Source organism: Eleginops maclovinus, chromosome 9 (genome assembly GCF_036324505.1).
Source record: "Eleginops maclovinus isolate JMC-PN-2008 ecotype Puerto Natales chromosome 9, JC_Emac_rtc_rv5, whole genome shotgun sequence".
NCBI lineage: Eukaryota > Metazoa > Chordata > Actinopteri > Perciformes > Eleginopidae > Eleginops > Eleginops maclovinus.
The window spans coordinates 204,299-221,245 of NC_086357.1; the positions used below are offsets into that span (position 1 = coordinate 204,299).

At 44.7% G+C, this 16,947-nt stretch overlaps 1 protein-coding gene across 1 annotated transcript in view; it reads right to left on the reverse strand.

Annotated features, from left to right (window-relative positions):
* The window catches only part of rab3b (RAB3B, member RAS oncogene family), a 105,119-nt gene that overhangs the window by 50,729 nt on the left and 37,443 nt on the right, over positions 1 to 16,947 (reverse strand). Inside the window, exons 3-4 of the mRNA XM_063891777.1 lie at positions 10,562 to 10,680; positions 10,353 to 10,477 (exon numbers count right to left, since the gene is read on the reverse strand). Of these exons, the coding sequence (XP_063747847.1) occupies positions 10,353 to 10,477; positions 10,562 to 10,680 (244 nt within the window). The remainder of the gene's footprint in view (positions 1 to 10,352; positions 10,478 to 10,561; positions 10,681 to 16,947) is intronic.

Consider the following 16,947-nt stretch of genomic DNA (forward strand, 5'->3'; position numbering starts at 1 on the left):
TGTCTCTTTCATTACTGACCCAGATGTTTGTTTTGTTTGGTGAGGTTTTTTCCCCCCAAGTGTTCATCCTTGGTTACAGGTACACCCAGAGACAAAAGGTGAAATGTCAGCTCCTGAATTTTTTGTTGGGCCAGGCCAAAATGGCCACCTACCTCAGCAGGAGAAATAAAGTTGGGGACTCGATGGCCTGTGATGCTGTACTGATTTTTAAATGCATGGTGAGAGCGAGGGTCAAAACTGATTTCAGTTATTTTTGTCTGACAGAAAATGTGGGGGAGTTTCGAAATAACAATGCTTTGGTTTCAGTGGTGAATGATGAGCTGGTTTTCAGTCAATTCCTGAATTGAAGTTGTTTTGAATTGATTTTTATTCTAATGTGGTGTGTTTAATTTATTTGTGAATAAAAGTGGTTTGAAAAAAAAAATCTAAAATCTCTCTCTCTCTCTCTCTCTCTCTCTCTCTCTCTCTCTCTCTCTCTCTCTCTCTCTCTCTCTCTGCCAGCCTGTGTTTCATTGGTAGTTGAAATTACATTACATTTTTAGCAATCATAATGCTGATGTGCCTTTCCGAGAACCAGCACCTTATCGTGGTGGAGAGGTTTGTGTGCCCCGATGAACCTGGGGGCTGTGTTGTCTGGAACCTTGTGTTCCTGGTAGGGTCTCCCATGGCAAATTGGTCTCAGGTAAGGGGCCAGACTAAGATTGGTTCAAAAAGACCTCATGAAAAACACACTTGGAAGCGAGGATACCCGGCCAGGAGGAAGCCCGGGGTCCCCTTCTGGAGCCAGGCCCAGAAGGAGGACTCGTCAGCGAGCGTCTGGTGGCCGGGCCTGCCACGAAGCCCGGCCTGGGCACAGCCCGAAAAAGCAACGTGGTCAACACCTCCGCTTCTCCGTCCCGCGGGCCCACCACCTACGGGAAACAACGATGGGGTCGGGTGCGCTGCCAGAAGGGTGGCAGTGAAAGCCGAGGGTCTCGACGGACCACACTCAGATGACAGAAGCTGGCTTTGGGGACGTGGAATGTCACCTCTCTGGGGGGGAAGGAGCCGGAGCTTGTGCGGGAGGTGGAGCGTTACCAGTTGGATCTGGTGGGGCTCACCTCTAAGCACAGCGTCGGCTCTGGAACCTTACTTCTGGATAGGGGTTCGACTCTATTCTTCTCCGGAGTTGCCCAAGGTGTGAGGCGCCGAGTGGGTGTGGGGATACTCACAAGCCCCCGGTTGAGTGCCGCTTTGTTGGAGTTTACCCCAGTGGACGAGAGGGTCGCCTCCCTACGCCTGCGGGTCATGGGGGGGGAAAAATCTGACTGTTGTGTGTTCTTATGCACCAAACAGCAGTTCAGAGTATTCGGCCTTCTTGGAGACTCTGAAAGAAGTCCTGTATGGGGCTCCTGAAGGGGACTCCTTAGTCTTGCTGGGAGACTTCAACGCACACGTGGGCAATGATGGAGACACTTGGAGGGGCGTGATAGGGAGGAACGGCCCCCCTGATCTGAACCGGAGTGGTGGTTTGTTACTGGACTTCTGTGCTAGTCATGGATTGGCCATAACAAACACCATGTTCGAACATAAGGATGCTCATAAGTGTACGTGGTACCAGAGCACCCTAGGCAGAAGGTCCATGATCGATTTTGTTATCGTATCATCGGACCTGAGGCCGCATGTTTTGGACACTCGGGTGAAGAGAGAGAAGGAGTTGTAACTGATCACCATCTGGTGGTGAGTTTTGGTCGAGTGGCGGGGGAGCCTCTGGACAGACCTGGTAAGCCCAAACGTGTAGTGCGGGTGAACTGGGAACGTCTGGAGGAGTCCCAAGTCCAGGAGGCCTTCAACTAAGCTGCGGCGGGGAGCTGTGGTCTCAAGGTTTTAGGTGCCTCAAGGGGCGGTAACCCTCGAACCTCCTGGTGGACACCGGTGGTCAGGGAAGCCGTCCGACTGAAGGAGGCCTTCCGGGATATCTTATCCCTGGGTACTCCTGACGCAGTTGCAATGTATCGACCGGCCCGAAGGGCAGCAGCCTCAGCCGTGGCCGAGGCAAAGCAGCGGTTGTGGGAGAAGTTCGGAGAAGCCATGGAGAAGGACTTTCGGTCGGCACCAAAGTTGTTCTGGAAAATCGTCCGACACCTCAGGAGGGGGAAGCAGGGAACCATCCAAGCTGTGTACAGTAAGGATGGGACGCTGTTGACCTCAACTGATAGTGTGTTAGGGCGGTGGAAGGAACACTTTGAGGAACTCCTGAATCCGACAACTCCGCCCTCTATGTTAGAGGCGAAGCTGGAGTCAATTCTCACGGAGGGAAGTCACTGAGGTAGTTAAACAGCTCCACAGTGGCAAAGCCCCAGGGGTGGATGAGATCCGCCCAGAAATGCTGAAGGCTCTGGGTGTTGAGGGACTGTCATGGTTGACACGTCTCATCAACATTGCGTGGAAGTTGGAAACAGTACCAAAGGAATGGCAGACCGGGGTGGTGGTTCCTCTTTTTAAAAAGGGGGATCCGAGGGTGTGTGCCAATTACAGAGGCATCACATTACTCAGCCTCCCCGGGAAAGTTTACTCTAAGGTGCTGGAAAGGAGGATCCGGCCGATTGTCGAACCTCAGATTGAAAAGGAACAATGCGGTTATCGTCCTGGTCGTGGAACGACGGACCAGCTTTTCACTCTCGCAAGGATCCTGGAGGGGGCCTGGGAGTAGGCTCATCCGGTCTACATGTGCTGTGTGGATTTGGAGAAGGCGTATGACCGGGTTCCCAGGGAGATACTGTGGGAGGTGCGGGAGTATGGGGTGAGGGGGTCTCTACTCAGGGCCATCCAATCTCTGTACTCTCAAAGCGAGAGCTGTGTGCGGGTCCTCGGCAGCAGGTCGGACCGATTTCCGGTGAGGGTTGGCCTCCGCCATGGCTGCGCGTTGTTACCAATCCTGTTTGTGATATTCATGGAAAGGATTTCGAGGCTTAGTCATGGGGGAGGGGGTCTTCAGTTTGGTGGGCTAAGGATTGCACCTCTGCTTTTTGCAGATGATGTGGTCCTAATGGCTTCATTGGTCTGTGACCTTCAGCACTCACTGGATCGGTTCGCGGCCGAGTGTGAAGCGGCTGGGATGAGGATCAGCACCTCCAAATCTGAGGCCATGGTTCTCAGCAGGAAACCGATGGACTGTCCACTCCAGGTAGGGAATGAAGCCTTACCCCAAGTGAAGGAGTTCAAGTATCTCGGGGTCTTGTTCTCGAGTGAGGGAACAATGGAGCGTGAGATGGGCCGTAGAATCAGAGCAGCCGGAGCGGTACTGCAGTCGCTTTACCGCACCGTTGTGACGAAAATAGAGCTGAGCCAGAAGGCAAAGCTCTCTGTCTACCGGGCCATCTTCGTTCCTACCCTCACCTATGGTCATGAAGGATAGTTCATGACCGAAAGAACGAGATCACGGATACAAGCGGCTGAAATGGGATTTCTCCGGAGGGTGGCTGGCATCTCTCTTAGGGATAAGGTGAGAAGTTCAGTCATCCGGGAGGGACTCGGTGTAGAACCGCTGCTCCTTCGCATTGAAAGGAGCCAGTTGAGGTGGTTCGGGCACCTAGTGAGGATGCCACCTGGGCGCCTCCCTAGGGAAGTGTTCCAGGCACGTCCAGCTGCGAAGAGACCGAGGGGTAGACCTAGGACCAGATGGATGGATTATATCTCTTCGCTGGCCTGGGAGTGCCTTGGAATCCCCCAGTCAGAGCTGGTTCGATGTGGCCAGGCAAAGGAAAGTTTGGGGCTCTCTGCTGGAGCTGTTACATCCTCGACCCTGACGGAAAAGCGGGAGAAGATGGATGGATGGATGGAATGCTGATGTGGCCCCGGCTGAAAATGAGTTTGACACCCCTGGTCAAATCTAACGCATTGTCAGTGCTTCCAATGAATGATGAACGGACCTAGGTGATGGTGGCATCTCAGGTTCAACAGATTTTTTTCTCTGCACTTGAAATGAAACCATCACCAACTCTGAAATGTTATTATTTTGCTATTATCTCTGTCTACTTATTAATGTGCAGTTGGTTACAGTTAGCCTACTGTCCAGTTAGGCAACTGTCTTCAACATGTTTCCTTACATGTTAAGTCCTCCTGTGTATTATGTGGTGCTACTGTGTACTGCTACTGTGAAATATGTAGGCCATGATGTGGTAACATGGTATGTAAAATAGCCTAGGTGGTAATAGACTTCCCATATTACATTTAAAACTGATGATTATTATGACTAGGCATAATGATTACTGAGAAGTATAATTACACCATCAGCACCTCTAGGATGTTTTTTATTTTGCCTACACATGTATAGGCCTACAATTAGTCCTCTTTATTCTTCCCAGGATAAAACAATTTCAGTGTTATTCATTTGATCTCTTTCTGTCTTTCTTTATCTTAGAGGAAGCATTCCAGTGTCTTGCATAGAGCAGAATTGGCATCAGATGATGGTGGTCAACGAAGTGCCATGCCCACCACACTTCCTCTCAAACAAGCAACACTCAGCACCTCAGCAATCACCCACAGGAAAGTAAACTCCTTGGTTCTTGAGTTCATAATTACAGATGGGCAGCCCTTTTCATTTGTGGAGAATGCCCCATTCCTTGAGATGACCGAAGCAATTAGTGGGGGTAGGACACCCATGTGCAGAAAAACATTGATGCAGCGCATTGAAATGGGATTTCAAAATATGAAGGAGGCACTTACTGAAACTCTTCAGGATATTCAAACCATGTCCATAACAGCAGATACAGTACATGGACAGCTCATCATAAGAGTTTCATGGAAATCACGTGCCACTGGATTGAGCCAGAGACATTAGATCGAAAGTCTTCTGCATTGGCATGTGAAACGATAAGGGGCCGCCACACCTATGATGTCATTGCTGCCAAAATTAGTCAGATTCATGCAGAGTTCCAGATCCAAGGCAAAGTCAGTGCCACAGTCACTGACAATGGTAGCAATTTCGTTAAGGTATTCAATGAATATGGAGGGTGTAAAATGGAAGATGAGTTGGATAGCACAGTCACAGATGACCTGCAGTTTGCTGATGTCTCTGTAGTTCTTCAGGAGGAGCAAGAGGAAGAGGAGCTAAACTTTTTTTTGCCACCTCACCATCGCTGTGCCACGCATAATTTGAATCTTGTTGCCACGACTGATCTAGACAAAGTGGCCTCACAGGGTGTTTCTCAAAAATCATACAGAAGTGCAATGTCAAAATTTGCTGCAATCTGGAATAAGGCTCATCGTTCATCATGTGCTGCTGATGCAATTGAGGAAATTGCCCAAATGAGATGTCTGGTACCTTCAGTGACTAGGTGGAGCTCAGAGTATCATGCAATCGAGAAGTTAATGAGTCTCACTGAGAGTCAGCTCAATGGAATCTGTGACCATTTGAAAGTGGCCAAACTGCATCCTCAAGAGACAATGTTTCTAAAAGAGTACACAGCCGTTCTGAAACCTCTTTCCTTCTCAATCAACATGCTCCAGGGAGAAAAGAACTGCCCACTTGGATACAGAGTTCTAACCATTCCAACCTCAGCCTAAAAGTCAAGTTAGCTGAAAAGTTGTCACAAGTGCAGTTCTCAACCCACATCCTCTCATCTGTTATAAAAGCCATTGACACACGATTTGGGCAGGTGTTGGCCTCCCATGAGGCAAGGATGGTGGCTTCCACCATCCCAAAGTTTCGACTATGGTGGCTTGCTGATGAGCTCCTTCACACAGAGCCTTCTGAGGATGCCGGCACCACTGGAAATGCCGCAGTTGGAGGTGATCCAGAAGATGATGACAACTTCTTCTCTTTTGAGAAAGCACAGATGACAAGTTCATCAGCGGAGGAAGAGGTGCAGAGGTATCTCCAAGATCCAGACATGTCATTAGCTTCAGTGAAGATGTATCCAATGATCAGAGCCCTCTTCTTAAAGTACAATACTACACTGCCATCAAGTGCTCCTGTCGACCGGCTCTTTAGCCAGGGAGGACTTATCTTCACTCCACCCCGTAACAAAATTACTGATAAGCACTTTGAGCAGGCTGTCCTGCTGCGATACAACGCCTTTACTGGAGTGCTGACATGTAGAGTAGGTGGGTTCAAATATGTAGGTAGGTGGCTCAAAACATATTGGTCTTTAGGTTCACAAGCATTCAAATGCAGAGGCATGTACAGCCTCATTATTCTTGTAAAACCTCTTCTGGTGCTTTTTATTTTAAGCTGATAAGTTGCAACGACTATACACTTAATCGCTCAGTGAAAAAAAATGTTAGATGTAACAGCAAATTCTATACACAAACAGAATATTTTCTATTTTTCTATTTTCCCACTTTTCACAGCTGAGTAAATAAAGAAACTGAAAGGGAAAATTGGTCAGTTCTTCTCTTTTTTTAACCAAGCAAAACATCTTTTGTGTTAACATACCCTTATAGTCTTTGTTCCTCTACAGCAAATTATAATACTGTATATTGCACTTTCAGGGAGACTTGGGCTTACACATTCAGCCAGTTGAAACAGAAGAACACACCAGAATCGGCCTGTTTAGTAAGCAGGATTTGATGGCCGCATTCCTACACTTATAAAATGCAATTCAATGTGGAAGTAATCCAAGTATTCAGAATACGTTACTCAGATTGGGTAAATGTAACGAAATACGTTACAGATTACATTTTTGGGCATGTATTCTGTACCAGAATACGTTTTGAAAGTATCCTTCCCAACACTGATAATAGGATTAAATGCTGATGATATTATCACCTACCTTCAGAACCCAAACTCAACTTTGCCCAAAATTACAAAAATTATGAAGGGCAATGGATTGATGTCAGGTTACAAGTTGAACATTACAAAAACGCAGGTACTCTTTTTTTAACTACATGCCAAATAAAACAATCCGGCTGAAATATAAACTAAAGTAGAAAACCAAATCCATGAAATATCTTGGAGTACTTCACTAAGGACTTTACTACATTATATAAAATACCATAAATGATAAGATCAAAAGGGACATGGCAACGTGGTCCACTAAAATATTGGAATTTAGTTCCAGAATTGAAGTAATAAAAACTAACGTGCTGCTGAGGCCTTTATACCTTCTTTTATCACTCCCAGTTAAAGATTTACAACATGGGATAACCTGATATCCCGGTTTATCTGGGCTGGAGCTCGGCCAAGGGTAAGGCTTAAGTCACTCCAGTTGGACAAGGAGACTGGTGGCCTAGCAGAGCCAGATCTTAGAGAATACTACTATGCAGCACAAATTAGATACATTGTTTTTTGGTACTATACAGATTATCAGGCTAGATGGAAGGACATTGAGCTGAATCTGGATCAGACTCCTCCTCAGAGCAGATTAAGTGGTAAAGAACACTCAGATCAAAAGGCTGAACATGTTATCATCGAAGGAGTGCTGTCAGGCTCATTTAAGAAAATGCCCCAAAGAATTGTCTCTAAACTATACAGGACGCTACAAAAATGCTATGGAAACAGTATGTTATATGTAAAAGATAAATGGGAAGCAGAGTTGAACAATATCTGAGAGTGATTGGCATTCTATGCTGAAAATCCAACATACTTCAACTAGCTCGAAAAGATGGAGGGACTTGAAACTTTTTTTTCATTACTCCACACGTTAAAAATAAACAATTGGGTAGAAAGCAGTCTTGTTGGAGACAATGTGTTGTGTCTCGGCAAATATGCTGAATTATGGTTATGGTTTTTTGGACCTTAGTTTATGTATATGTATTGTCTAGTCTGTGTCCAATAATCCTTTTTGTTGTCTGCCATTTCCTGTGTGTCATTTCCGGTGTTATTTTATCACTAACATCCTTTCTCATTTCAGGTAGCTTGATTTCCCCTTGACCTTATTAACTGCCCCGCCCTTATTGTTTACACCTGTGTTCACCTTGTATATTTAAGCTGTGTTTGTCTCTGCACCCGGTGCCAGATCGTTTTGAGTTATCACCACGCTAGTGTGCGTTATGCTTAGACTTTTGTGACTATGGAATATTACCTCTAGTAAAAAACCTTTTTTTGGAAACTCCTTTTGTGTCGAGTCGTGCATTTGGGTTTTATCATTTTATTGTGCCCCAGACGTAACACAATGTGAACAGTTAAACCCCAATCGCGCTCATATCGTCTGGTCATGTGTGAAAATACAAGCATTTTGGGTCAGGGTTTGATTCCGAATGGTACAATAAGAAAGGAAGACATCTATCTTTGTAAGATCCTGATGCTCGCAGCTAAAAAAGCCATCACAAGGAACTGGTTAAAAAGTGACCTTCCTGGACCGGGTCAATGGCTGGACATTGTGGAAAAAATGTATAATATGGAGAGTCTGTCCTGCCGTCTAAGGACTAAAGAGGAGCTCTGTGTACAACGCTGGAAAAAATGGACTGTATAAAAAGACGAAGAAAGTCTGTAAATGTGGAGTAATCCCCTGTTCTGTTTTCTTTCTTTTCTTTTTTCATTTTCTATGTACAGTGGGGCAAAAAAGTATTTAGTCAGCCACCAATTGTGCAAGTTCTCCCATTTAAAAAGATGAGAGAGGCCTGTATTTTATCATAGGTATACCTCAACTATGAGAGACAAAATGAGAAAAGAAAATCCAGGAAATCACATTGTAGGATTTTTAAAGAATTTATTTTCAAATTATTGTGGAAAATAAGTATTTGGTCAATAACAAAAGTTCATCTCAATACTTTGTTATATACCCTTTGTTGGCAATGGCAGAGGTCAAACGTTTTCTGTAAGTCTTCACAAGGTTTTCACACACTGTTGCTGGTATTTTGGCCCATTCCTCCATGCAGATCTCCTCTAAAGCAGTGATGTGTTGGGGCTGTCGCTGGGCAACAGACTTTCAACTCCCTCCAAAGATTTTCTATGGGGTTGAGATCTGGAGACTGGCTACGCCACTCCAGGACCTTGAAATGCTTCTTAGGAAGCCACTCCTTCGTTGCCCTGGCGGTGTGTTTGGGATCATTGTCATGCTGAAAGACCCAGCCACGCTTCATCTTCAGTGCCCTTGCTGATGGAAGGAGGTTTTCACTCAAAATCTCACGATACATGGCCCCATTCATTCTTTCCTTTACACGGATCAGTCGTCCTGGTCCCTTTGCAGAAAAACAGCCCCAAAGCATGATGTTTCCACCCCCACGCTTCACAGTAGGTATGGTGTTCTTTGGATGCAACTCTGCATTCTTTCTCCTCCAAACACGACGAGTTGAGTTTTTACCAAAAAGTTCTATTTTGGTTTCTTCTGAGCATATGACATTCTCCCAACCCTCTTCTGGATCATCCAAATGCCCTCTAGCAAACTTCAGACGGGCCTGGACATGTACTGGCTTAAGCAGGGGGACACGTCTGGAACTGCAGGATTTAAGTCCCTGGCGGCGTAGTGTGTTACTGATGGTAGCCTCTGTTACTTTGGTCCCAGCTCTCTGCAGGTCATTCACTAGGTCCCCCCGTGTGGTTCTGGGATTCTTGCTCACCGTTCTTGTGATCATTTTGACCCCACGGGGTGAGATCTTGCGTGGAGCCCCAGATCGAGGGAGATTAGCAGTGGTCTTGTATGTCTTCCATTTTCTAATAATTGCTCCCACAGTTGATTTCTTCACACCAAGCTGCTTACCTATTGCAGATTCAGTTTTCCCAGCCTGGTGCAGGTCTACAATTTTGTGTCTGGTCTCCTTTGACAGCTCTTTGGTCTTGGCCATAGTGGAGTTTGGAGTATGACTGTTTGAGGTTGTGGACAGGTGTCTTTTATACTGATAACGAGTTCAAAAAGTTGCCATTAATACAGGTAACGAGTGGAGGACAGAGGAGCCTCTTAAAGAAGAAGTTACAGGTCTGTGAGAGCCAGAAATCTTGCTTGTTTGTAGGTGACCAAATACTTATTTTACCGAGGAATTTACCAATTAATTCTTTAAAAATCCTACAATGTGATTTCCTGGATTGTTTTCCCCATTCTGTCTCTCATAGTTGAAGTGTACCTATGATAGAAATTACAGGCCTCTCTCATCTTTTTAAATGGGAGAACTTGCACAATTGGTGGCTGACTAAATACTTTTTTGCCCCACTGTATATGTGTATTCTGTTATTCTTGAAAACAACGATAAATAAAGTGTTTAAAAAAAATTTGAAAGTATTCAAACCAAACCATGTTTTCATACATCATATTGGATAATTTTACTGTTGAAAAACATTTAAGAGATTTTAAAACAATAACTTAGAGTGGGAAAAATACTTTCAGTACCAGCGAATGCTCCAACTTTACAACCTAAAGAAAGTTAGTTAACACAAACCTCCCTCTTGAAGCCAAAATAGAGTTCTGTTGTATTAAAGATACACAACATCTCACCTAACTGGTCTGCAAGGTGTTTTCCCTTCTCTGCAGGTATGATTCTCTCCTCGTCCATGTCGCACTTGTTACCGACCATGATAACCTGGGCATTATCCCATGAGTATGTCTTAATCTGAGTCGCCCTGTAAGTACATTATTAATTCATTATTTTGATAATCAAACACACAAAAACAGCATGCAGACAAGCTTCCAGGACAATAGCTTACCAATCCTGGACGGCATTGAAGGACTCCTCATTGGTGATGTCATACATTAGTATAAAGCCCATGGCGCCACGGTAGTAGGCAGTGGTGATGGTGCGGTAACGCTCCTGCCCTGCTGTGTCCTGGAAACAAAGAAAGAGACAAAACACTATCAGATTTATTCCTGAATGAAACTTTATATACTTTTACTTCTGAAGCTGCATTTACATGATTCGCAATTTGCTCTTTGCTAACCACGAAGTTGGGCACAATTTTTACTGTTTTGATGAAAACAACCAGCTACGTTTTGTTTCTGTGGTTACCTCGACGTGCAACCAATCACAAGGATGGGTAGCCAATTTCCTAGTGCAAACACACTGGAACATTTTGGCAAACTAAGAAGGTATGGAAACCCATTCATGATGCTAACAGCTACATAAACTCAAGTCGAAATTAAAACAATGTGAGTGAAATAAATAAAAAATATTGACATTGTAACCCCTTCCTTTGTGACCAAGAGCTAGGGGTTTTGCGATACTGCAACATTTGGTATGATCCGATACCAAGAACATACAGGGCCAGTAGGACAGTATTGCCGATACCAATACTTTTTACATTTAGAAAAACAGCTAATCTACTTTTGTGAAGGGGACAGCAATGTGTCATCAATACGCATATTTGATTGAAAATTAAGTTCTCTTTAGGGTGGGTTTTCAGGTGTTTGTTTACATTTATGGTGTTGCTACAGTATCTTATTTTCTTTCTGCAAACATTGCAGCTTGCAGTGTTTTGATCTGCAACTCAATAAAACCAAACAGCGCTCCTCTTCCTCTCTGCCATGACGCAGCCATCAGTGCACTGCTGGGACACATGACTGCTCGGCGGCAACACTCACAGTATAGCAGGAGCAAAGGGACATGAGCGGTGTTTGCACATGCATAACCACTATGATATAAAAAGAGAAGTGTGCTGAGTATAGAGAAGAGAAACTGAAACTTTAGGAGTGATTTCATCGCGCAAGTATTGATCGATACTGATACCAACACTGGTGTTGATACATCGGTATTTTAGATCAATCCGCCCACCACTACCAAGAGCCATTTAATAAAAGGGAGGGCACAGTGAGGCCAGTAGGCCAAAATGTTTGCGCTACCATGTGCAAAACCCCCAAACTTATGCCAGGCCATTAAAGGTGCAAAACACACGTGCGGCTGCCATCAGAGGAAGAACATAAGAGGACCCGACTGAGACTGTAGCTACATCCCCAGCAACCAGATTAAAGCGTTAGCCTGCTGACCCCAGCCCACATCCCAAACACCTTCCCTAACCCAACCTTCACACCCAACAAATAGCAAAGCTGTAAAGACATGAACTGAGAGGAGGTTCGCTGTCATAACTGCCCAGACTACATGAGGAGAAATTGACCCTGAACAAAGAAATCTACCAAACCCTAAGTTTTGTTGTTTGTTTTTGTTTGTTGTAAATTAATAACCCAACTGTGCTTTACCCTAAAACTCCTTATGAGGAAATGTGCATCCTACTGCTTAAAAATGATGTGGAAGTGTCTTTCCAGCCATCGGTTGTGACCTTTGCAGTTGGTATTGGACTGGGCGACCAAACTGTGCTCGTTGAAGCCAACCTCCCTGTCCAGGTAAACAAAGACCAAGTGAACATACACTTCCTGGTTGCTGACATAGCTTAAGATGAGGCCCTGCTAGGCCATCTAACTGGTTAATTCCACAGCACGCCCAGAATATGGTACTAAACGCAGGGGGCCGTTTGGCAAAGACGAATTATTTTTCTTGTCGCAAAGCAGGCCACTATCACGTGCAATGAGAGAAGCCCAAACTGTTTTAGTGTAGTCAGGGCCATAGTACATGGTACCAGGGCTCACATGTTCAATATAACAAGTTAAAGGGAGAGTAATGCTCAGCCCCACCAAGGGTTTTCTTGAAAAACTTAAGCTGCTGGTATCCCAAGCCCTTGTGGAAACTCAACACTTTAAGACTGTGCCCCTATGCATCTTCAATCCCGGCAAAGTTCCCATATAAAGGAGGAGGAGGAGAAGGAGGAGATATACTTTATTGATTCCTTACAGGGAAATTTCTTTCCCCACTCTGTAGTGTTTACACACATTACACAGGGAGGATGATATATACATGCACAAACACAACCAAACACATGCAGGAGAGGTGGCAGAAGAGGGAGGCTGCCAGTTACCCGGCGGTACCTGGTGTTAAACCCAGCGAGGGCGTCTGTAAGGGCGAGTTAAACCCTTACTAAGTCACTGCCGCCCCAAAGGGGGCCGTTGTAGGTTTTCTTTAACCTGCCTAGGCTCCATTCAGCCAGGACAGACTGTCATTGAACCTCCCCTTGTCCATAATAAGAGAAACAAGTAAGTGCCAACAAGCAGATACAACCTAGCCTGGAGCAGGAGTGGCTCTCCGCAGTCACAGCAGCTCAGCGTTGCCTATGGTGAAGGTCTAAAAAAATTAAGTATCACCTCTGTATAGATTATAGAGACTCTAAATAATAACACTATTTAAGATACATAACCACTACCCCAAATCCAAGACACACTAGACTCCTCTGCACCGGAAATGGTTCAACATGCTGGAAGAAGTCTGCAATGGTTTGTTAAAGACTTTGCCTCCGTGGTTGAACCCCTCCATGTCCTGACAAAAAAATATACCCCTGGTCAGGATCCCGTCTTGGCGTTACTTTCAAACGCACTAAGAAGCCCTTAAGCGTCACAATATGTTTTTTCTTCTTTATTTTTCTTCTTTAATGTCTGACTTTTCGCCGTCAGTGAGGAAGAGAGTCAAAAAGTCGGAACAGCTCATCTGACCGTCCCTTTTTTGTTACTGGTTTATTTTCATTTCAAAATAAAACTTTGTATTGTATTTGTTATTATTATTATTTAATGTTATCAGCCACAACTATCAACAGAAACACTGAACAACTGCATGGAATTCAGCCCAGCCACGGTTCACCCACACACCGGAAGAACTACACGCAGGCTGGCTATTTGTGTGTTTTGCAACATACTCTATGGCAGCAATATCTACTGGGAATTGTAGTTCTAAAATACATTTGTATATTTCTCATAGTTATAAGTTGCCTGTATTTAAAGTATGTATACCCCTGGCAGTTTAGGGGATAGGAAACCCATAGGTGTTATCAATTAATTAATATCTAATTGATAAATGGGAGAAAATAGCTTGTGTCAATATTGGACACTATTCATGTATCCACATGGCAGCTAACTTCAAAAGAGCTTTATTTAACAGCTGGTCTTATGTCTCTGACCCCTCCTGTTGTCAATTGATAAGCTTTGAAACATGCACATGTCAAGGTTCAGAGGGACATTTTGCAAATATGGGCAGTAGCCATCTATCATCTTCAGATCAACATAAAGTTAAGATATTATTGATTTTGATAACTATTTAAGCAAAATCATAACGGTAGACCACAACCTTAAATACACAAGTTTATTTAAAAGATAAGCCTCTTGTGATATACTCGCTTGACATTGCAGAAAAGGTGATAGGCAGCAGTAAAGTAACTAAGTACATTTACTCAAGTACTGTAAGTATTTTACATATTTCAATTTGGTGATACTTTACTTCTACTCCACTACAATTCAGAGGTAATCATGTGTTTTTACTACACTATATTTATTTTCATTACTTTGCAGATTTGGATTATTGATATGAAATATAAACAACCCTTAAATAACACTTTAGTTACACCTGAGTAAAATTCAGCGAAGGTGATTATGAAGTCCCTCAAACAATTTAACAGTATATTTGATAGTGGGTGCTTGAGAACATTTGCAGATCCTTACAAAGCATATTCATTACCTGTTATTCTCTAATGGTTCTGTGACACTGTCACGTTGAGCAAAGGAGAAAATGTGTAATGCACATGAAATGTTGGTACATAAAGAAATATTGTACCGGGGTAATACCTTGCTGTTGAACCTATAATTCCCACTCTTGTAAATGGTTTTTGAGTGTATGGGGCTGCAGGCACCTCACCTGCCTGATAACCTATTACGGCGCACCCAATAGTTTTTAAGGGGGTGCATCTTCTGGAGCCGGGTCGGTTGTGAGCTTCTGTGGAGTAGGAAGTGTCTGTGTGGGTGTGCAGGTATCCAAACAGTTTAATGATCATCGCTGTATGTGTGTATGCGGAAAACGAAGCTTAACAATACTGTATGTTGCATCGCCCACGTGTCGCACGTCGCCGTGGAGAAGACGCGCGGGCTGAGAACAAAGGACTACTCTCCGCAACACGGGGTTTGATCGGCAGAAGATCGTTTTCTTTCCTTTTCTTTGTGGATTACAAATATCGACATGAAAAAAACAAGTTAAAGCAAGGATACCCGGCCCGGAGGAAGCCCGGGGTCCCCTTCTGGAGCCAGGCCCAGAAGGAGGACTCGTCAGCGAGCGTCTGGTGGCCGGGGTTTGCCACGGAGCCCGGCTGGGCACAGCCCGAAAAAGCAACGTGGGCAACACCTCCACTTTCCCGTCCTGCGGGCCCACCACCTACGAGAAACAGCAATGGGGTCGGGTGCACTGCCAGAAGCGTGGCAGTGAAAGCAGAGGGTCTCGACGGACCACACTCAGGCGACAGAAGCTGGCTTTGGGGACGTGGAATGTCACACCTCTCTGCAAAAATCTGCCGGTCAAAGTGACCGGCCGAGGTTTCACCTTCCGGACATTTTGATAACACCACGGTCAAATATTCCATCGTTCCTAATTAGGCTAGTGTAGAAACATTTGAAGTAGACTAGTAGCTTACAAAATGACAATTTGACACACAAAAATAATTTAACACATTTATTGGCCTTACTTTCAAATAATTACGTGAACACTTATTGCGCAAACGACCCCGTGCGTTATTTGCACGAGGTGCCCGAGTTAATTTTAAGAGACGTATCTGATGAACCAATCATCCTTCCATATATATCAAACAAATAAAAAATAAATACAAATATTTCTATTTAGTTTAATAAACTAATCCCCCTTACCCACATACAATTAAGACTTTTAACAGCCCAACAATAGGCTACACGTAAGTTATATCAACGGTCTTGACGTGCACCTGATATGGTGCGGTTTAAGTAACATTTTAAATTAATAGGCATGAGGCCATCAAATTATTCATAGGCCTACACTGCCTCGTAGCCTATAATTACACTACTTTTTACGGTTTTTGGCAGTGTTGAAATTGGCAGCTGCCGACATGAAATCGAAAGTTTGTAATGTCTCTCCACAACTTGCGATGCGCATAAGGCGCGTAACTTTGTTCTCTGAGAGGCGACTTCGCTGCTTGGTCTTGATCCGGTTCTGCAGCGAAAAACCCCTCTCTGCGGGAACACTTGAGACTGGGATCACACAGGCTATTTTGGCCAGCTTGGCCCACTCTGGATAGATTTCGATGAAATCCCGAATGAGGACTTCACAGGCTGTGGCGAATTGCAATCCCCCATAGCCACGGAGCGCTGTCATCACAGCGAGGGCATCTCGTCGCAGGGCAATGGCATTGATAAGAGGAGTGGTGTCTGCAGACTCAACAGTTGTAAAATGGGAAACAACCGTTCTGATCGCTGGTTCTGCATATTCTTGAAGAGCTAAAAAAAAAAAAAGAAGAAAAAAAAAGAGAAGAAGAAGCAAATAGGAGACAACGATGAGTTATTAGAATATAGGCTGTCTAGGCTATAAAATAATCGGGCATAGTAGGCCTATGTCTTCAATTAGAGGGACAAAGAATAGCTCCTTCTTACCATTCTGAGTTGGAGGATATCTACGAGGATTGAGGAGGGTGTCGAAGCAGTGAAGTAGATCCAAGCAGTCTTCGGGGAATCTGTCTTGTAAGGCATCTATCAGATGTTGAACAAACCGTTCTCTGACTTTTCGGAAAGCTTGGATTGAGCGGTCGCTTGCGTTGGTCACTTTGATATCCATGTACTTGCCGTCTTCATAGCCTGCCAGGAAAGTCTCCTCTTCTGGACCCGGGGCATCTCGGAACTGTGTGAATGCCGCGACAGATGCTTGCACTACTGGTCGGATACTGGAGAGATTGACGTCGTCTTTCTGAAAAACTAAATTCAGCTTGGTCATCACAGGTAGCAGATCGGACAATGCGTGAGTCATGGCTATGAAGCTGTAGCTCTGGATTTGACCTAGCAGTCCTTGCGCTTTAGCATTTCCTCTCAAGGCCTCTTCAGTTAGCTCCATGACCACAGCTGGCCAGTTGTGTTTCATGGCCTTCACCGCCCTGTGTAGGGATAGCCAGCGCACTGCGCAAGGCTGCTTGAGGCTGACCATGTCCTCATCGTGGAGTTCAGCTGTAAGTTGGCGGAGCCGGTTTGTTCTTGTTGCTGAGTGCTTGTAGAAGGAGTA